Source organism: Bidens hawaiensis, unplaced genomic scaffold, assembly GCF_021521415.1.
Source record: "Bidens hawaiensis isolate Kalapana, Puna unplaced genomic scaffold, B.hawaiensis_p1.1 tig00028327_1, whole genome shotgun sequence".
NCBI lineage: Eukaryota > Viridiplantae > Streptophyta > Magnoliopsida > Asterales > Asteraceae > Bidens > Bidens hawaiensis.
This window is the reverse complement of record NW_027494628.1, coordinates 185,013-200,036: the sequence shown is the minus strand read 5'-3', so window position 1 is coordinate 200,036 and position 15,024 is coordinate 185,013. Positions and strand designations below refer to the sequence as shown.

General features: G+C 34.3%; 1 protein-coding gene and 1 pseudogene across 2 annotated transcripts; both read left to right on the top strand.

The window, feature by feature from the left end:
- Nucleotides 1–1,158: 1,158 nt before the first annotated feature.
- On the top strand, nt 1,159–5,309 carry LOC143576879 (uncharacterized; annotated as a pseudogene). Its single transcript, XR_013143013.1, has 3 exons — nt 1,159–1,226; nt 3,542–3,889; nt 4,428–5,309. The product of XR_013143013.1 is annotated as an uncharacterized LOC143576879 (transcript).
- Nucleotides 5,310–9,490: 4,181 nt separating this feature from the next.
- Nucleotides 9,491–14,141, top strand: LOC143576878 (equilibrative nucleotide transporter 3-like). The gene is made up of 10 exons (XM_077060875.1): nt 9,491–9,560; nt 10,197–10,292; nt 10,456–10,560; nt 10,675–10,830; nt 10,923–11,066; nt 11,149–11,254; nt 11,339–11,520; nt 11,599–11,759; nt 11,838–12,096; nt 13,972–14,141. Exons 2-10 carry the CDS (start codon nt 10,233–10,235, stop codon nt 14,080–14,082), a joined length of 1,284 nt encoding a protein of 427 aa, XP_076916990.1. The 5' UTR covers nt 9,491–9,560; nt 10,197–10,232; the 3' UTR covers nt 14,083–14,141.
- Nucleotides 14,142–15,024: the final 883 nt, after the last annotated feature.

Sequence of the window (15,024 nt, the reverse complement as noted above, 5' to 3'; positions counted from 1 at the left end):
GGAAACACTAGGTAATGGTGGTGTTTAATTACGGGCTGAGTGATGAGATTATTTTCATTATAGTGGCGATTTTTGAATGTTAATGGCTTGAATGGTGTATTGTTTTTTGGGCTTTGTAATTTTAACATAATTTGTTGTAATTGTTTCTCTTTTAAAAGTTCAGTAACCTTTTGTATGAGTCGTAGTAGGAGGAACCTGTCTGTTTGTGTTTGTATTTGGAACCGATGTAAACAGCTTTACATTTTAATCATGTAGTCTGACATTTCATTCATTGGCATGTAGACTAGAGCCTTATGATGCTAGAAGTATGGTATAGGGTTTTTTGTTTGGCAAAGCTTAGACCATTTTGGAGTTTGTTTACAAGTTTTAGGCGAGACAATCTTACTAGCCTTTCTAAAGTATCATTAGGAAATATTAATACACACCAGACAATTTAGATAGAGCTACAAGTTTTAAAGGGTTCACTTTGTCTTCCCGTAACATAAAGCTGTATATCTTTTTTCCAACTTTATACCGTTGCGGCGGGGTCTAGATACTAGTTAAACATAAAACTAAAACATAAAAACAAAAAGAAAAAAAACATAATAAATATAAAAAAAAAACATAATAAGACAAGTTGGTGGGGGTTTTTACCTTAAATATGCCCCGTATAGACCATAGTGCTCCTAAAAAACCCCTATTCAAAAACATGTGGAAATTAATGATGACCCCTTTCTCTCCCATCTATTGAGTTCGAATCTTATATCCAAAGGAAAAACACCCCGTACCAATATTCATTATTCCATTTTAAACCGTTACACAAATTGAATTGTTATTCGGGTTTTGTTTGTTTTTACTAAAAACGAATTGGTTATTTTGTTTAAATAAAAAAAACAAAGTAAGTTAAATATGAATAAAGAAACTAACGAATAAAAGTTAAGTTTTAGCACTTGCCATGATGTAATAAAAATATTTTATCCCAATTTCATTTAGCACCGCATAATAGGTGAATAACAAGTCATGGTAAAAAATAATCTTTTAAGAAATTCAGTTCAGCCGAAAACTCTTCAAAACAAATATATAAACCGAACAGATGAACACCCTTAACCCTCGTTATATAAACAATTTCTCCCACTACCCGCCATATCTTCAACCACTTCAATCATAACTTTCACAATTCTACAAGCATCCAGAAGAAGAAACAGAGAACTGAAGACACTTGTGTTAATTTCTCATCAGAGATTAAGGTAAAACCAGCATCAATTTCGTTTTAATTTCTACAATAATAGCTGTAGTTTGATGTTAATATTGGGGTTTTTTAACCCTAAGTCAATTCACACCGGGTATGTCATTGTAAAAATTTCTTGGATATCAGTAGTTATACATATAGAGACACAATTATTATTTTCTTCATCATTTGATGTATATTCGTTAGAATTTTGTTTGTTATTTGTTATATTAGACGCTTAAATTGGTAAACAATGAAGAAGATAAAAGCTAGGTTAGAATGATTATATTTTGGCTATTGTGTATTAATAGGATTTGTTTAAATCTGATTGTATGTGCATTCAATTATACTAAAATCATAAATGATTTTGTTGCATAATACTCTATTTGAAGCCATTTAGCATAGATAAGTTTTATTTATGAGACCAGTTCAAGATCAATTTTACAACCAGAAAAATGAACAGGTCAGGTTAGGTTGGGCGGGGTCAAGATGAGTTTGAGTTTAAACAATTTGTTAAATAAGTACCATTTCAGTTTGGGTGAAAATATGTAGTTATTAAAATAAGTTCGGGTTGAAACTCAAACAACTAAAATTAATAATTATAGAATTTGTATTTATTATTTACAAAACGAGCAGAAAGGGTCGGGTTTTAATGGTGGACTTAAAATTTACACTTTATGAAACATATGTTCTTAAGTGTCCATTTAGATTTTAGACCAACATACTAGCACCAATTAGTCAAGTACAGTGTTTAAAGAGCCTAAAATATGCATACTACCAGTTACATATACTTATACTTTGAACATGGTAGCCGACACATATTTAATAGTCCACGCATATATGTTGATTTATTATAGATGGATAATCAGATACACACGTTAGTTGAATTTGTGCGAGCCCGACAATTGCAAGCTGCTCATCTTATTTGCATATTGGTGGCATTGGTTGCACTACTTAGACTTCCAACTAGAAAGCGCGTTAATTTACCTACTAGAGATGAAATTGTACATCGGCGATATGTACGAGAAGAGATGTTACACAACCTTTTAAACAGTGGCAAATGTCGTGACCTTATCTGCATGAGTGAGAGAGCTTTTATGACATTGTGTAGCATCTTAAAGCGTGATGGTGGACTTCGGCCTACTCAACGTATGTCTGTTGAAGAGCAAGTTGCAAGTTTTTTGCATATTGTAGGTAACGATTTGAGAAATCGGTTTACTTCTTGGCTATACCGTCGTTCTGCATCAACTACCAGTCGGTGCCTCCATAGAGTTTTGCAAGCGATAATATCATTAGAAGGTCGATATATTCAACAACCTAAAGGTGATATTGTCCCAAAAGAAATTCAAGAAAAAAAGAGATTTTATCCTTTTTTTAAGGATTGTATCGGTGCAATTGATGGAAAACACGTCCGCGTCAGAGTGCCTACTAATGATGCCCCTATATATCGTGGTCGCAAGGGATACCCAACTATAAATGTATTGGTTGCTTGTACATTTGATTTGAAGTTTACATACGTGCTAACTGGATGGGAGGGTACAGCATCAGATTCTAGAATTATAAAGAATGCATTTACTAGAGATGACAAACTAGTAATTCCCAGGGGTAATTTCTAAAGTTGAATTTAATTATATGTGTAATAGTTTATTATAATTCTAATTACAACATTTTTATAGGTAGATATTGTTTAGTAGACGCGGTTTTACCTCATACGAGTACCCTGATGACACCATATAGAGGTGTTAGGTATCATTTGAAAGAGTACTCTGCTCGTGCCCCTCAAAATGCAAAGGAGTTGTTTAACCTTCGTCATGCGTCGTTACGCAACACAATTGAACGAGCATTTGGTGTCCTAAAAAAGAGGTTTCCTATTATTAGAAGTACAACAGAACCATTTTACTCTTGCGAAACACAGTCTGACATCTTTTTGGCATGTTATATTCTACACAAATTTTTACTTGAGAAAGACTGTGACAAAGATCTTTAAGATGAGGTCATGCAAGAGGTGTTAGATGGACCGCAAGAGGAAGATCGTCAAAATACAAGAATCATACGTGAGGGAAATACCGAATACGAACAACTAAGGAACGCAATTGCAAGTAACATGTGGACTAACTATATGATGAATCCAAATGATGAAATAGATATGTCAAAGTAGTTTAACAATAGTACATTATAGTATTTTGTATTGATTTTGAATTGACTATTATGGTTTCAATTATTTGGTAATTTGGTTCTTTTTTAACTACTTGTGTGTGCATATATTAATTTTATTTAGCATAAGCAACTATTTACATATATAAATACTCGAATTATATTTATGTTACCATGCAGATAGCTATGATGAGCAAACACGAACCAACTGGAAAGAAGGAAACACTAAAGTGGACGGAAGATATGGATAACGCATTCATACAAGCTATGATAACGCAAAAGGATAACGACAATAGGGTTAATGGAACTTTTACCTCAAACGCTTACGACAATATGGCCGACGAGTTGAGCACAAAGTTTCAAATGAAGATCTCCAAAAAAAACATGAAAAATCGATTAAAAACGTTGAAAGACCATTTTTCTCAATGGTACGATTTGTTTCGTGGAACGTCATTGAGTGGATTCTCATGGAATTCAACTACTCAATTAATTGAAGCAGAGGATGAAGTCTGGGGTAGATTAATAGAGGTAAACTTTAACTTTGGGGGTGTTATTCAGGTTCTTTATTCGGTTCCTGGGTTATTTGGGTGGGTTTCTCGGGTTGGGGCGCAATAGGTTATTAAATGAGCATGAAGATGAGTACTTATATATTTTTAATTTAAATAAGATCTGTATAATGTGTTAAATAACAAACAAAAGTATTGGTCATTTTAGCTATTTTTGTAAAGATAAATGGGTGAATTTGGCTCGTAATCATTTCTGTTTTTTTTTCCAGAATAAAGCAATCATTTAATAATTGCACCAGTAGAGTTTAGGTGTAGAATTCCACAAACAAAAAAAACCATAAAAAGTAGTGTAATCGTTTGTGTATAGTATTGCTAACTCGGGTCCGTGCTTATCGTTTTTTCGGGTTGGTTGTTTTTGGGCTAGGTTATATCGGGTCTCGGCTCACCTCGGTTCGGTGTTCGGGTGAAGTTAAAAAAACCCACCCTTACTTTAATTATATACATGAATGAATATTTAGAGTATCGTTAATAAAACTAATTATCTTGATTTTGTTATATAGTCGAAGCCTGAAGCTGAAGCATTGAAGACGAAGAAAGTATCAAACTTTAATGAAATGCTAGAACTTTTTGCAAAGGACAGGGCATCCGGTGCACAAGCCGAAACTGCTAAAGAGAGAAATGCTCGATTCCAAATGAATGGCAGCATTAACTTAGAAACAGTTCAAGAAGTGGATGATTTTTGTGCTGCAAATGATGTAATACTGGAAAGCGAATACAATATTGATGATGATATTCAAGTGATTAACCGTACGCATTCTCTACCTGAGCAGTCTTCAAGTGCAAAAAAAATAAGAACAGAAAGAGGGAAGTTGAACAAGACAATGAAGATTTAGCGACTATGATTATGAATAGCGTTGGCTGTGTGGAGAATGCTATTTTACAAGGCAATAAAGTACTAGAAAGAGTTTATCATCCCGAGTACACGGGTGAAGAAATTTACAATGCATTGGAGCCGATAGGTTTGGAATCCCATGAAATACGGAGGGCTTTAAGGTACTTGGTGGCCAACCAAGCAGACGCAAGGGCATTATTTAGTTGTCCTCCTCAGATTCGGTTGGGTTTACTAAGAGATATGATGGGTTCCGGTAACTAAGCGGGTTTAGGATGCAATTTACTAGTTGAAGTTTTTGTTTTTTAGTATCTTCGTACGTTAATGACTTTTATTTCTTTGTTGGGTATTTAACAATTTTGTGTATGGATCTTGGGATTGTTTGTTTATGGTAATTATATTTGGTTTTGGGTTTTGTTATGATTCTGTTGCAATCCTTTTTACATAGAGAATTTCGTCTAACTGCAGAAAACAGGATGAGTTTAAATATTACAAAAGGGGTATTTTGGTAAACTACCAAAATCTGATTAACTTACTGCATAATCATATTGTGTTTAGCTAATAAAAATCTGCATAATCATATTGTGTTTAACTAATAAAAATCTGCATAATCATATTTTGGTAAACTACCAATATCTGATTAAGTTACTGCATAATCAAAATCTGATTTACTGATTAAGTTACTGCATATTACAGCAGCGTATGCTGCTATGATTGGGTAATTCAGGACGTATTTGTTTTGTCAAAACGAGTCAAACTGTTTTGAATTAGGTTGTATTCACGGTTTCATTGTCAGGACAAATAGCTATTGTTAACGGGTCAATTTAGTGGCTGAAAAACGCGTATACAAGTCAGTTATAGGTTCAAATTTTCACATTTTTTACCAAGGGTATTTTTGGAACCTTGGCAGCTTCAAAGGTGCATTACGTGCTGGTCAAAATTTTTATCAGGGTGGTATTTGTCGTTAAAATACCAAAAATATTTCATTTAATGAAGTGATTTTTTTACACTTTTGATAACGGGTCAAAGGTGTCATGTGTTTACTCGTTGCCTACGGATCATTTATTATGCCGACCTTCGAGAGTAATCTAAACGAGCCAACGAGCCGAGCTAACGAGTCGAGCCAAAACCGAGCCACGAGCCGAGCTGACCCTAGCTCGAGTTCGGTTCGTTTAGAAATCGAGCCGAGCCGAGCTCATTTAGAATCGAGTTTTTTCGAGCCGAGCTTTTTTCGAGCTATTTTTGAACAAGTTTCGAGCAGGCCGCGAGCCACGGGCTTTTTGAACAGCCCTAGTTCAAGCTCGATAAGTGAAGCTCGGCCTCGTTTATTAAACATGCTTATTAATCAACCCATTTTGACTTATTATTCTTTTTAACTAAAATCTTTGATTTGATCTATGTGAGTTGTTTATAATTCTACTCATTAGCAAACAGGTCACAACTGCAACATATGCGATTACCAACATGCTAACATTTCAATAACATTTGCAGACAATTTCTTGCATGTGGTTGGTCTTGTTGACCACAAGCTAGCCGGCCCCCACCTTGTTCATGTATCTTTTTTTCTTGTTTTTTTAGCAAATATTATTACTAATAGTGTACTAATCAATATTAATTGTGGGCATGTGTGCATATGTTTATTGGTGATGGTCCAAAATTTGTTCGTGATGCGTTTCAACTTGCAAAAGAGAAATCACCTTGCATCACTTTCATTGATGAAATTAGCATCGATACAAAGCGGTTTGATAGGTATTAAAACGTGTATCTTTTCATTTGAAATGATCAGAAAATTATCATAAAGCTATTGTATTTGTCCACTTGGTTATGAGACAAGATTTTGCGTTTATTTGCAGTGAAGTCAGTGGTGATAAGGAGGTCCAAAGAACTATGTTGGACTACTAAATCAGTTGGATGGTTCCAGCAGTGATGACCGAATTAAGGTACTTCGTTCTCGAGTTAATCTATTATAATTGAAATAATATAGCTTAATCAATTATGTTATTATATAACTTGTAGATAAAGGGTATAATAGTAAAAGTGTAACATTCTTTCCTTTCCTTTCCACTCGAGAACACATAGAATGTTTAATTTTTCTTTCTTTTCCTTTTCTTTTCATTTAACTCGGGAACACGAATAAAAATCATATGTTTTTCTTTTCTTTCCTTTCTTTTCTATCCTCATTACCCTTTCTTTCTTTCTTTTCTTTCTTTAAATGAATCTCTGGAACATAGCGTAGAGTAGAGGTGTTCAAAAAAACCGGTTATAGAACCGGTTTGGTCGGTTTAACCGAAAACCGGTTAATAGAAAAACCGGTTAGACCGGTTATTGAACCGCCGGTTAGTACTTCGGTTACTCATTCGTGGACAAAAACCGGTTATTGAACCGGTTAGTAAAATAACCGGTTAAATTTAAAAACCGGTTATTAAAAAACCGGTTAACCTAAAAACCGGTTAACCGGTTAACGGTCAAAAACCGGTTAACCTAAAAACCAGGTTAACCGGTTTTTGACCGTTATAAAACGGCCATATGACCGTTTGGGTCCTTTTTTGCCCGTTTTTTTTTATTTCTAGCCGTTTTTTTTAACATTTTACCCCCACAAACAACTATATATAGTTTAGGTTGGGCAGGTTAGCTCACACTCGATTATACAACTCTACTAGCTCTAAACGTTTATTTCATACGCGATTATTTTGTTATCTCACACTCAATTATACCACATTACCACTCCATATGCTCTTATTTCGTAGTCGTTTATTTCATACTCGTACTCGTTTATTTCATACTCGATTATACGCAAAGAAACATTTTCAAGATACCGTGCAAGATGGGTTAAACGTGATCGAAACGCAAAGAAACAGTTTTAAAAGAATGTTACGAGATGTTTTTAGCAACAATAAAACATTTTCAAGATAAAAAAAATTTTGTGTAGAAGCTAATTGTCAATGGTTGGGGCCAAATTGGGATTGTCCAACAAGATGGAACTCGAATTGTAATATGTTTGAGAAAGCCATCCAACAAAAAGAATCATTAATTGCGTTTCATCAAATTTTGTCAAGTAGGGGTAAATGTGCACCATATGATCCTAGAAACTGGTTATTGATTGAGATCGTTACGGAGGTCCTTCAAATTTTTAAATCTTGCACAACTAGTTTATCCGGGGTTTACTATCCAACAAGCCCCATTGCTTTACCAAAAATTGCTGTCATGTGCACAAAGTTGAGTGAACTTGATTGTAGGGGTGCACCTTATTTTGATATGGGTGTAAAAATGAAAGAAAAATTTAGAAAATATTTTCAACAACTACCCGCTGTTTTGACATGTGCTGCTGCGTTAAACCCTTGCATCAATGTTGGTGGTGTTGAAGCTTTAATAGAAAAAATTTGTGATGAGCTTGGGTTAAACGACGATCAAAACCCCTATTATAGCCAAACTTTAAAGAATGCTTTCAACACCACCTTGTCAAACATGTATGATGTCTACCTTACAAAATACGGGTCGTCTTCCCAAATTCATGACTCGTTAAGAGCTGTTGCCCAATCCCAATCCCAAACCGACCTTGAAATGGGGATGTACTACATGATTTGGGAAGAAGCCGCGTACGACGATTACCTAAGAAATAGCTCGGGATCGGGTAGCGAAGAAAATTAGTTAAAGAAACAGCAAACATGGAGGCAAATCATGAGTAAGAAACAGCAAGTTGTTCATGTAATCGTGTCTAAGCATTCTTTTTCCTAATATGTGCTCTTATTTACTTGTTGATTTGGATTTTTCTAATTTAGTTAAAGAAACAGCAAACATGGAGGCAAATCATGAACAAACTGCGATTGGGAACAACAGGAGCATCTGCTAGTTCACGATTTAATGTTTGTATTTTTGAGTTAAATCATGAACAACAGTTCTTGGCAGAGATTTCTTCAGTGTTAATGATTTAATGTTTGTATTTTTGAGTTACGAATATGCGATAACGATTTAATGTTTGTATTTTTAATGTAAAAACTATAAATGAAAGTTATGTGTTTTTAATCTTTGGTTTGTTGAAAACACATTCACCAACACACACTCATACTCATCTTCCAAGCAAAGAACCCTAACAACGAAAGCAAAGAATGGCTTCAGTCAGTCCGTTTTGCCTTGTAGTTACCGGTTTGCCTTGTAGTTACCGGTTTGTTTATACTGTGAAAAAATAATGGTCTTCATTAAGTACAAAATATAAAAAACAAATATTCGTATTTGAAACCGCGAAATTTAAAAAAAAAAAAAAAAAAAAAAAAAAAACCGGTTAATAAAAAAAACCGGTTAATAAAAAAACCGGTTTATTAACCGGTTCTAACCGGTTTCTAAACCGGTCCTAACCGGTTAGACCGGTTAGGGTTTTGACAAAAAAAACCGGTTATTAACCGGTCCGGTTATTAACCAACCGGTTTTTTTCCGGGCCAAAAAAAACCGGTCCGGTTAATAACCGAACCGGTTTTTTTAAAAAAACCGGTTTGTGCACCTCTAGCGTAGAGGCCACCCCAAAGATAGATGATTTATTATTTCCAAAAAACAAATAAATATAACAACTACAAGTTGGTTTATATCAACAACTGCGAGTTGGTTTATTTAAATTTATTAAAAGTCGCTTGCAAAATGGAAAAGGCCCCCTAGTATGTCCAATTACACCAAATTCCCTTCTAGGCATACATACATCAAATTCTTTTGTATTATATAAATTTTCGTCCATAACATATTTGCATTTTATCATATATTTGAAGCTTTAATTTGGAGAATTTTTGCAGCAGATATACTGGCATCCTAGACACATGTAAGTTCAGGCTCTTGATGTTTCAATTGGGGTTAAAATGACAGGTTTTAATTAAGCATCTTGGAATCACTTTTAGAAAATTGTGTTGACTTTTTATGTTTCCAGGTACCAAAAGCTTATATCTAGTTTATGTATGATTTTCATTATGACACATTACCTTAAAAAATGAGTGTTATATTAACTTTATGTATGTTTCTGATCTTCAATTCTTATAGAAGTCAGCTATGATACCCTCACCATGTATTCCTGAAAGAGATTTTGTGTTTCACTAAAAAGTAACATGGATTTTACAGCAATAATTAAAAAAATTATATTGATCTGAAAATGTGTCCAAATAGAATTTTGCAACCAGTTAAAATGTGTCCAAATAGAGCGAAGGTTCATTAGACATCGATGGTCAAAGTAGATGTTTGGAATGACATCGAAAGAAGAAATCGGGTAGAAAGTTGTTCCATGTTGATGGATGAACAAACCTTAAAGTGGGTCATAAGTAAGGAGTCAACTTTTTTGTTTTCATCTATTGGGGGAAAAACTGATCATTATCTGCAGGTTTTCAATAGCAATAGTTAAATGCACCATTGTAAATAAAATAAATATGAATTATATCATTTTGCAATGTTGGACTCGGTCTTAAAGATCAACCAGGATCACTTTGAAATTCTGCAAATAGATATGAATTCTGGAAATGCCGTGGCTGTTGATGATTCAAGTCAAACTCCTACCAAGCTTGAGGTATATTGTTACTATAACTATGGTCCCATTCATTTCATGAAAATAAAAAACTTACATTTGTAAAAATAAAATTCTAGTGACTAGAGGGTCAATGGACACCCTTACCAGAATTATATACGACTAGAGTGTGTTTTGCAACATCTTAACAGAATTATATACGCAGGGAAAGTATAGCGCGATCATCATATGCTGGATTCTTGGACTTGGATCCCTCGTCTCTTGGAATAGTCTTACTTCCATAGAAGATTACTACTATGATGTATTCCCAGTGAGTTTTCAAGGCCTTGAAAGTCATAAGTCTACATTATCTTATATTAACATTTTTTTTTTAATTTCAATCTAATTTACTTGACATAACATCAACTTTTCTTCTATTTCCAAGGACTACCATCCTTCTAGGGTACTTACCCTTGTCTACCAACCTTTTGCATTTGGAACAATGGCATACCTTGCATATAACGAATCAAAGATCGATACTAGGAAACGTAACATTAGTGGATACACCATGTTCTTCCTCGGGACCCTGGCCCTCCTTTCAGTATGTATCATAAACATTTTTTAGATGCTTTTAAGTATGTATGATTAGGATCGACATTCGATATGATATATATATCTATATAATTTGACCAGTTGGATTTACTTACACATGGAAATGGTAGCATTGGATCTTATTTGGGTATATGTCTTATTGTTGCTGCTTTTGGGGCAGCAGATGCTCTTGTTCAAGGCGGAATGGTTGGCGATTTGGCTCTCATGTGCCCCGAGTTTATCCAAGTAAAGCATTCAACTTACATTCTTGTTTGTGTTTCTGGTTTTCTTGTTACCTTAAGAGTCTATTTTAAACCTTTTTATTTAGTCCTACCTAGCTGGAATGGCTGCATCTGGAGCTCTAACTTCCGCGTTGAGACTTCTTACGGAAGCGGTTTTCAGTAATATTGACGAAGGTCTTCGGAAAGGGGCATGTAAACTTTCTTGTGACAGTAATCTATTTGAATCTATCTAACTAATTAACATGAATTTCTCAAGATTTTTATGGTCTTTTTCAGTGTTATTCCTCTCAATATCCACATTCTTTGCGCTTTTATGCATCTTTCTTTACGCGTTTGTGTTCACTAAGTTACCAATCGTGAAGCACTACCGTAGGAAAGCAGCCCTCGAAGGTTCAACAACCGTTTCATCAGATCTATCCGCAGCAGGAATTCAAACAGACCTGACCCAAAAACTATTAGTATGTATCCTAGAAATTTAAACTAGACTTCATTATTTATAGTTTTTAATGAAGATATGAAATCTTGAATTTTTTCAGGTTGATGGCCATCCTAGTAATCCAGACAGGCTTAGTAACAAAGAGCTGTTGTTTCAGAACTTCGATTACGCGTTAGATTTGTTCTTGATACTTGTCTTGACTTTGTCAATATTCCCCGGTTTCCTATACGAAAATACTGGAACACACCAGTTGGGTTCATGGTACAAGCAAACTTTAATCCTTCTTTCATGTGAATGATTCAAGCTTAACTTTATTGTTTAAAACATATTGTTGTGTAGGTATCCGCTTGTTTTAGTAGCTACATACAATGTCGGGGACTTAATATCACGCTATATTCCGCTAATACCATGCCTCAAGTTGAGATCACGAAGCGGGCTTCTGATCTTGGTAGTGTCGCGTTTTTTGCTTGTTCCAGCCTTTTATATTACTGCAAAATATGGCGATCAAGGGTGGATGATTATGCTCGTTTCTATATTGGGACTAACTAATGGTTACCTTATGGTATGCGTTCTCATGGAGGCACCCAAGGGTTATAAGGTAGCTTTACTTCACATATTTTATTGCAAAAAATCATATTACATTTGGGTTCCGCCTCTTCGCGCTTACGGGTGTATATGAGCTAAGCCCCCTCAAAACTAACTCAAGCTAGGCTTGTTAAAAGTTTGAATCGAGTTGAGCTTAAACAGAGCCGTTTCTGAAAATTGTTAAAAATTTTGGGCCGAATATAAAAAAAAATTGGCCTTTTAAGTAAATGGAATTCTTTTTTGCATTTAAACAATTTAATTTTTTAAATGAGTTTAATTGGTTGTGTTTAGATTGTGTAAAAAAAAACTTTTTTATATAAAAATAAGCTTAAACATGTCTCAAGTGAGACTAAAATCAATTACCTATTGGTAGCGACTCATATCCCTTAACCACTAGACCAAACTATTGGTTGTGTAATTGAGTTTAACCATTAAATACACATATGGTTTTCATATAAATATATATAAATTAAAAAAAAATCGGGTCTTGTGGGGGTGTCGGCCAGGGTTCGTCGAGCTTCCTGCTAGGGATGAGCTCAGTACCAAAAATACCGATCCCGAAAATCGCGAATTCTTGGTATCAGTAACGATACCAAAATTTTCGGTTCGGTACCGGTACAGTACCGGGATAATACCGGTACCGAAGGTAAAAATTCGGGAAATACGGTACAGCACCGATCCCGAAACACAAAACTTTGGTACCGATTCAGTACCGACGGTACCAAATCGGTATCGATTTCGATACCGGTACCGAATTTGCTCACCCTTCCTTCTTGCCCTCAAGTTGCCCTCCTTGAGAGTCGGCCCTGGCTTAAACCAGCATAAGACCTTGCTCTAGCCCAAAATATATATTTGCTTTAATAAATGAGCTTGAACCCAAGATTTATTTATTGAGCTCGATTAATAAGCTTGCGAGTCTAAATGAACCTTTTATTATATACAATTTATATAATTTATTAAATATATATTCCCAATGGTAATTTATATATACAATTATGATAAAGTTGAATATATATAGGGTAAAGTTAAAATATAAATGGAGACAAAAATGAGAAGTGTGAGAAGGATTTGTGATCACGTAAAAAACTCATTGAAAATAAATTCAAAAATAATAATAATAAATCATAACTCAAAATATAGATAAAAAGCGAAAAAAAATCAAAAAACTAAAGTGTTTCCGCCATTATTCCCGTTCGAAAAAAAATATAAAAAAAGATACAAAAAAATAAAAAATTTTGACGAAAAGAAAAAAAAGACAAAATAGATCGCAAAAAAAGAAAATAAACAAAATGCCAAGATCAATGACACAATGATGAAAATGAACAAAATGCACAATTATAACTAAAAAAGACAAAACAGGTCGCAAAATATAACACAACATCGAACAAAATATAGCACAATGTTGATAATTATAAGACAATATAAAGAAAAAAAGACACAATGTTAAGAAAAAAAGACACAATCAATGACGAAAATTACACAAAACACCATGATAAAAAAAGGACACAAAGTTTTTCTCACTTATCATTGTTTTGTTTTATGAGAACAAGAAAAACGGTGAAAACATTTTGTGTTTTTACTTTTTTTGGTTTTTTATTAAATTTTGAGTTATGATTTTTTTTTATTCTTTTCAATTTTTTAAGGGTCTTTTTTGGTAAAGCTATAAATCATTTTCATTATTCTCATTTTTGTTTACCTTTGTAGAATAACTTGACCATATATATATAATTTTATTTAATAACTAATACAATAATTATCAAGTAATAAAAGAGTCAATCCGAGCTTGAGAAATAACTTACAAGTCGAGCTCTAGCTAGGACGAGCTCGGACTCAACTCATTTACGCCACCTTCAAATTGAACATATAACTAACATTTCGAGCATTGCAGGGTCCAGAGCAAAACGCGTTAGGAAATATACTTGTGCTCTTCTCATTGGGGGGCATATTTTTGGGTGCCGCTCTTGACTGGTTATGGCTTATTGGCAATGGAAGCTTTTGAGCAAAACCACCACAAAGATATTGATCAACGTTAATGCCCTTTAGATCAACCAAAGTGATTAGGGGCTGATTACTCAAATGGTCGACTTGTATATATGGATAAGTGACAATGTGAAAAACAATGAAGAAAGCGACTCAATCGCTCCAAGAAAATAACCATCACAAAATCACTTCTGAATTATTTATTCTTATTTTTAATTTTATATAATCTACTAAAACTAGAATGTTGTTTATGTCCGCTTAAATTAATAATATCTGTTAAGGTCTTTTACTTGATGTGTTTTGCACTTTTCTCGCTTTTGTGGATCATGTGTTAAAAGTTGCATGAACTTTGGGTTAGATTTTAGCATTTGTCTCGTGACATAACTAGTCAATTTAAGTATTCAACCCTTTGATTTACCAAAAAAATTGAGAATTAGTTTACTTATAGAAATTTCGGCCACATGTTAAATGTGTATGACTGCCTTTACATTTTTAACACTTCGATGAACTTGGTGACTAATTGATGCCATTGATCTCCTTATAGTGGGATGACAATGGTCACCTCGTGTATATTACCATTGCCATGCAACAAGCAGACAGTTCCATGCCCAATGTATACAATCAATGCTTCCAACATCTCGGGAAATGCGTGAGGTGTCCGGTAACCGTTGTATGGTACTTTCGTTAGGCCATCTAAGACACTACTAGAAAAGTGCCAATTTTCCTACGTGAACGTCCTACGGATTTCCTACGAACACCGTTTCCGACATATTTCTAACAAAGTTCCTACGGAAAAAATACCCCAAAATTTTCCTACAAATTTGCTACAGTTTATTGACAGAAAAATATGCGTAGGAAATGTGTAGGAAATCCCCAACGGTTTTCCGACAAAATAGATGTTCTGTCAGACTTTCCTACACATTTCCTACGAGTCTTATTGAATAACGTTTTTATAAATACC

Coding starts and splice junctions, on each gene's coding strand:
- LOC143576878 (XM_077060875.1), top strand. CDS start 10,233: ATGAATTCTGGAAATGCCGTGGCTGTTGATGATTCAAGTCAAACTCCT. Junction 11,255..11,338: donor AGGTCTTCGGAAAGGGGCAT/GTAAACTTTCTT, acceptor GGTCTTTTTCAG/TGTTATTCCTCTCAATATCC. Junction 12,097..13,971: donor AGGCACCCAAGGGTTATAAG/GTAGCTTTACTT, acceptor CGAGCATTGCAG/GGTCCAGAGCAAAACGCGTT.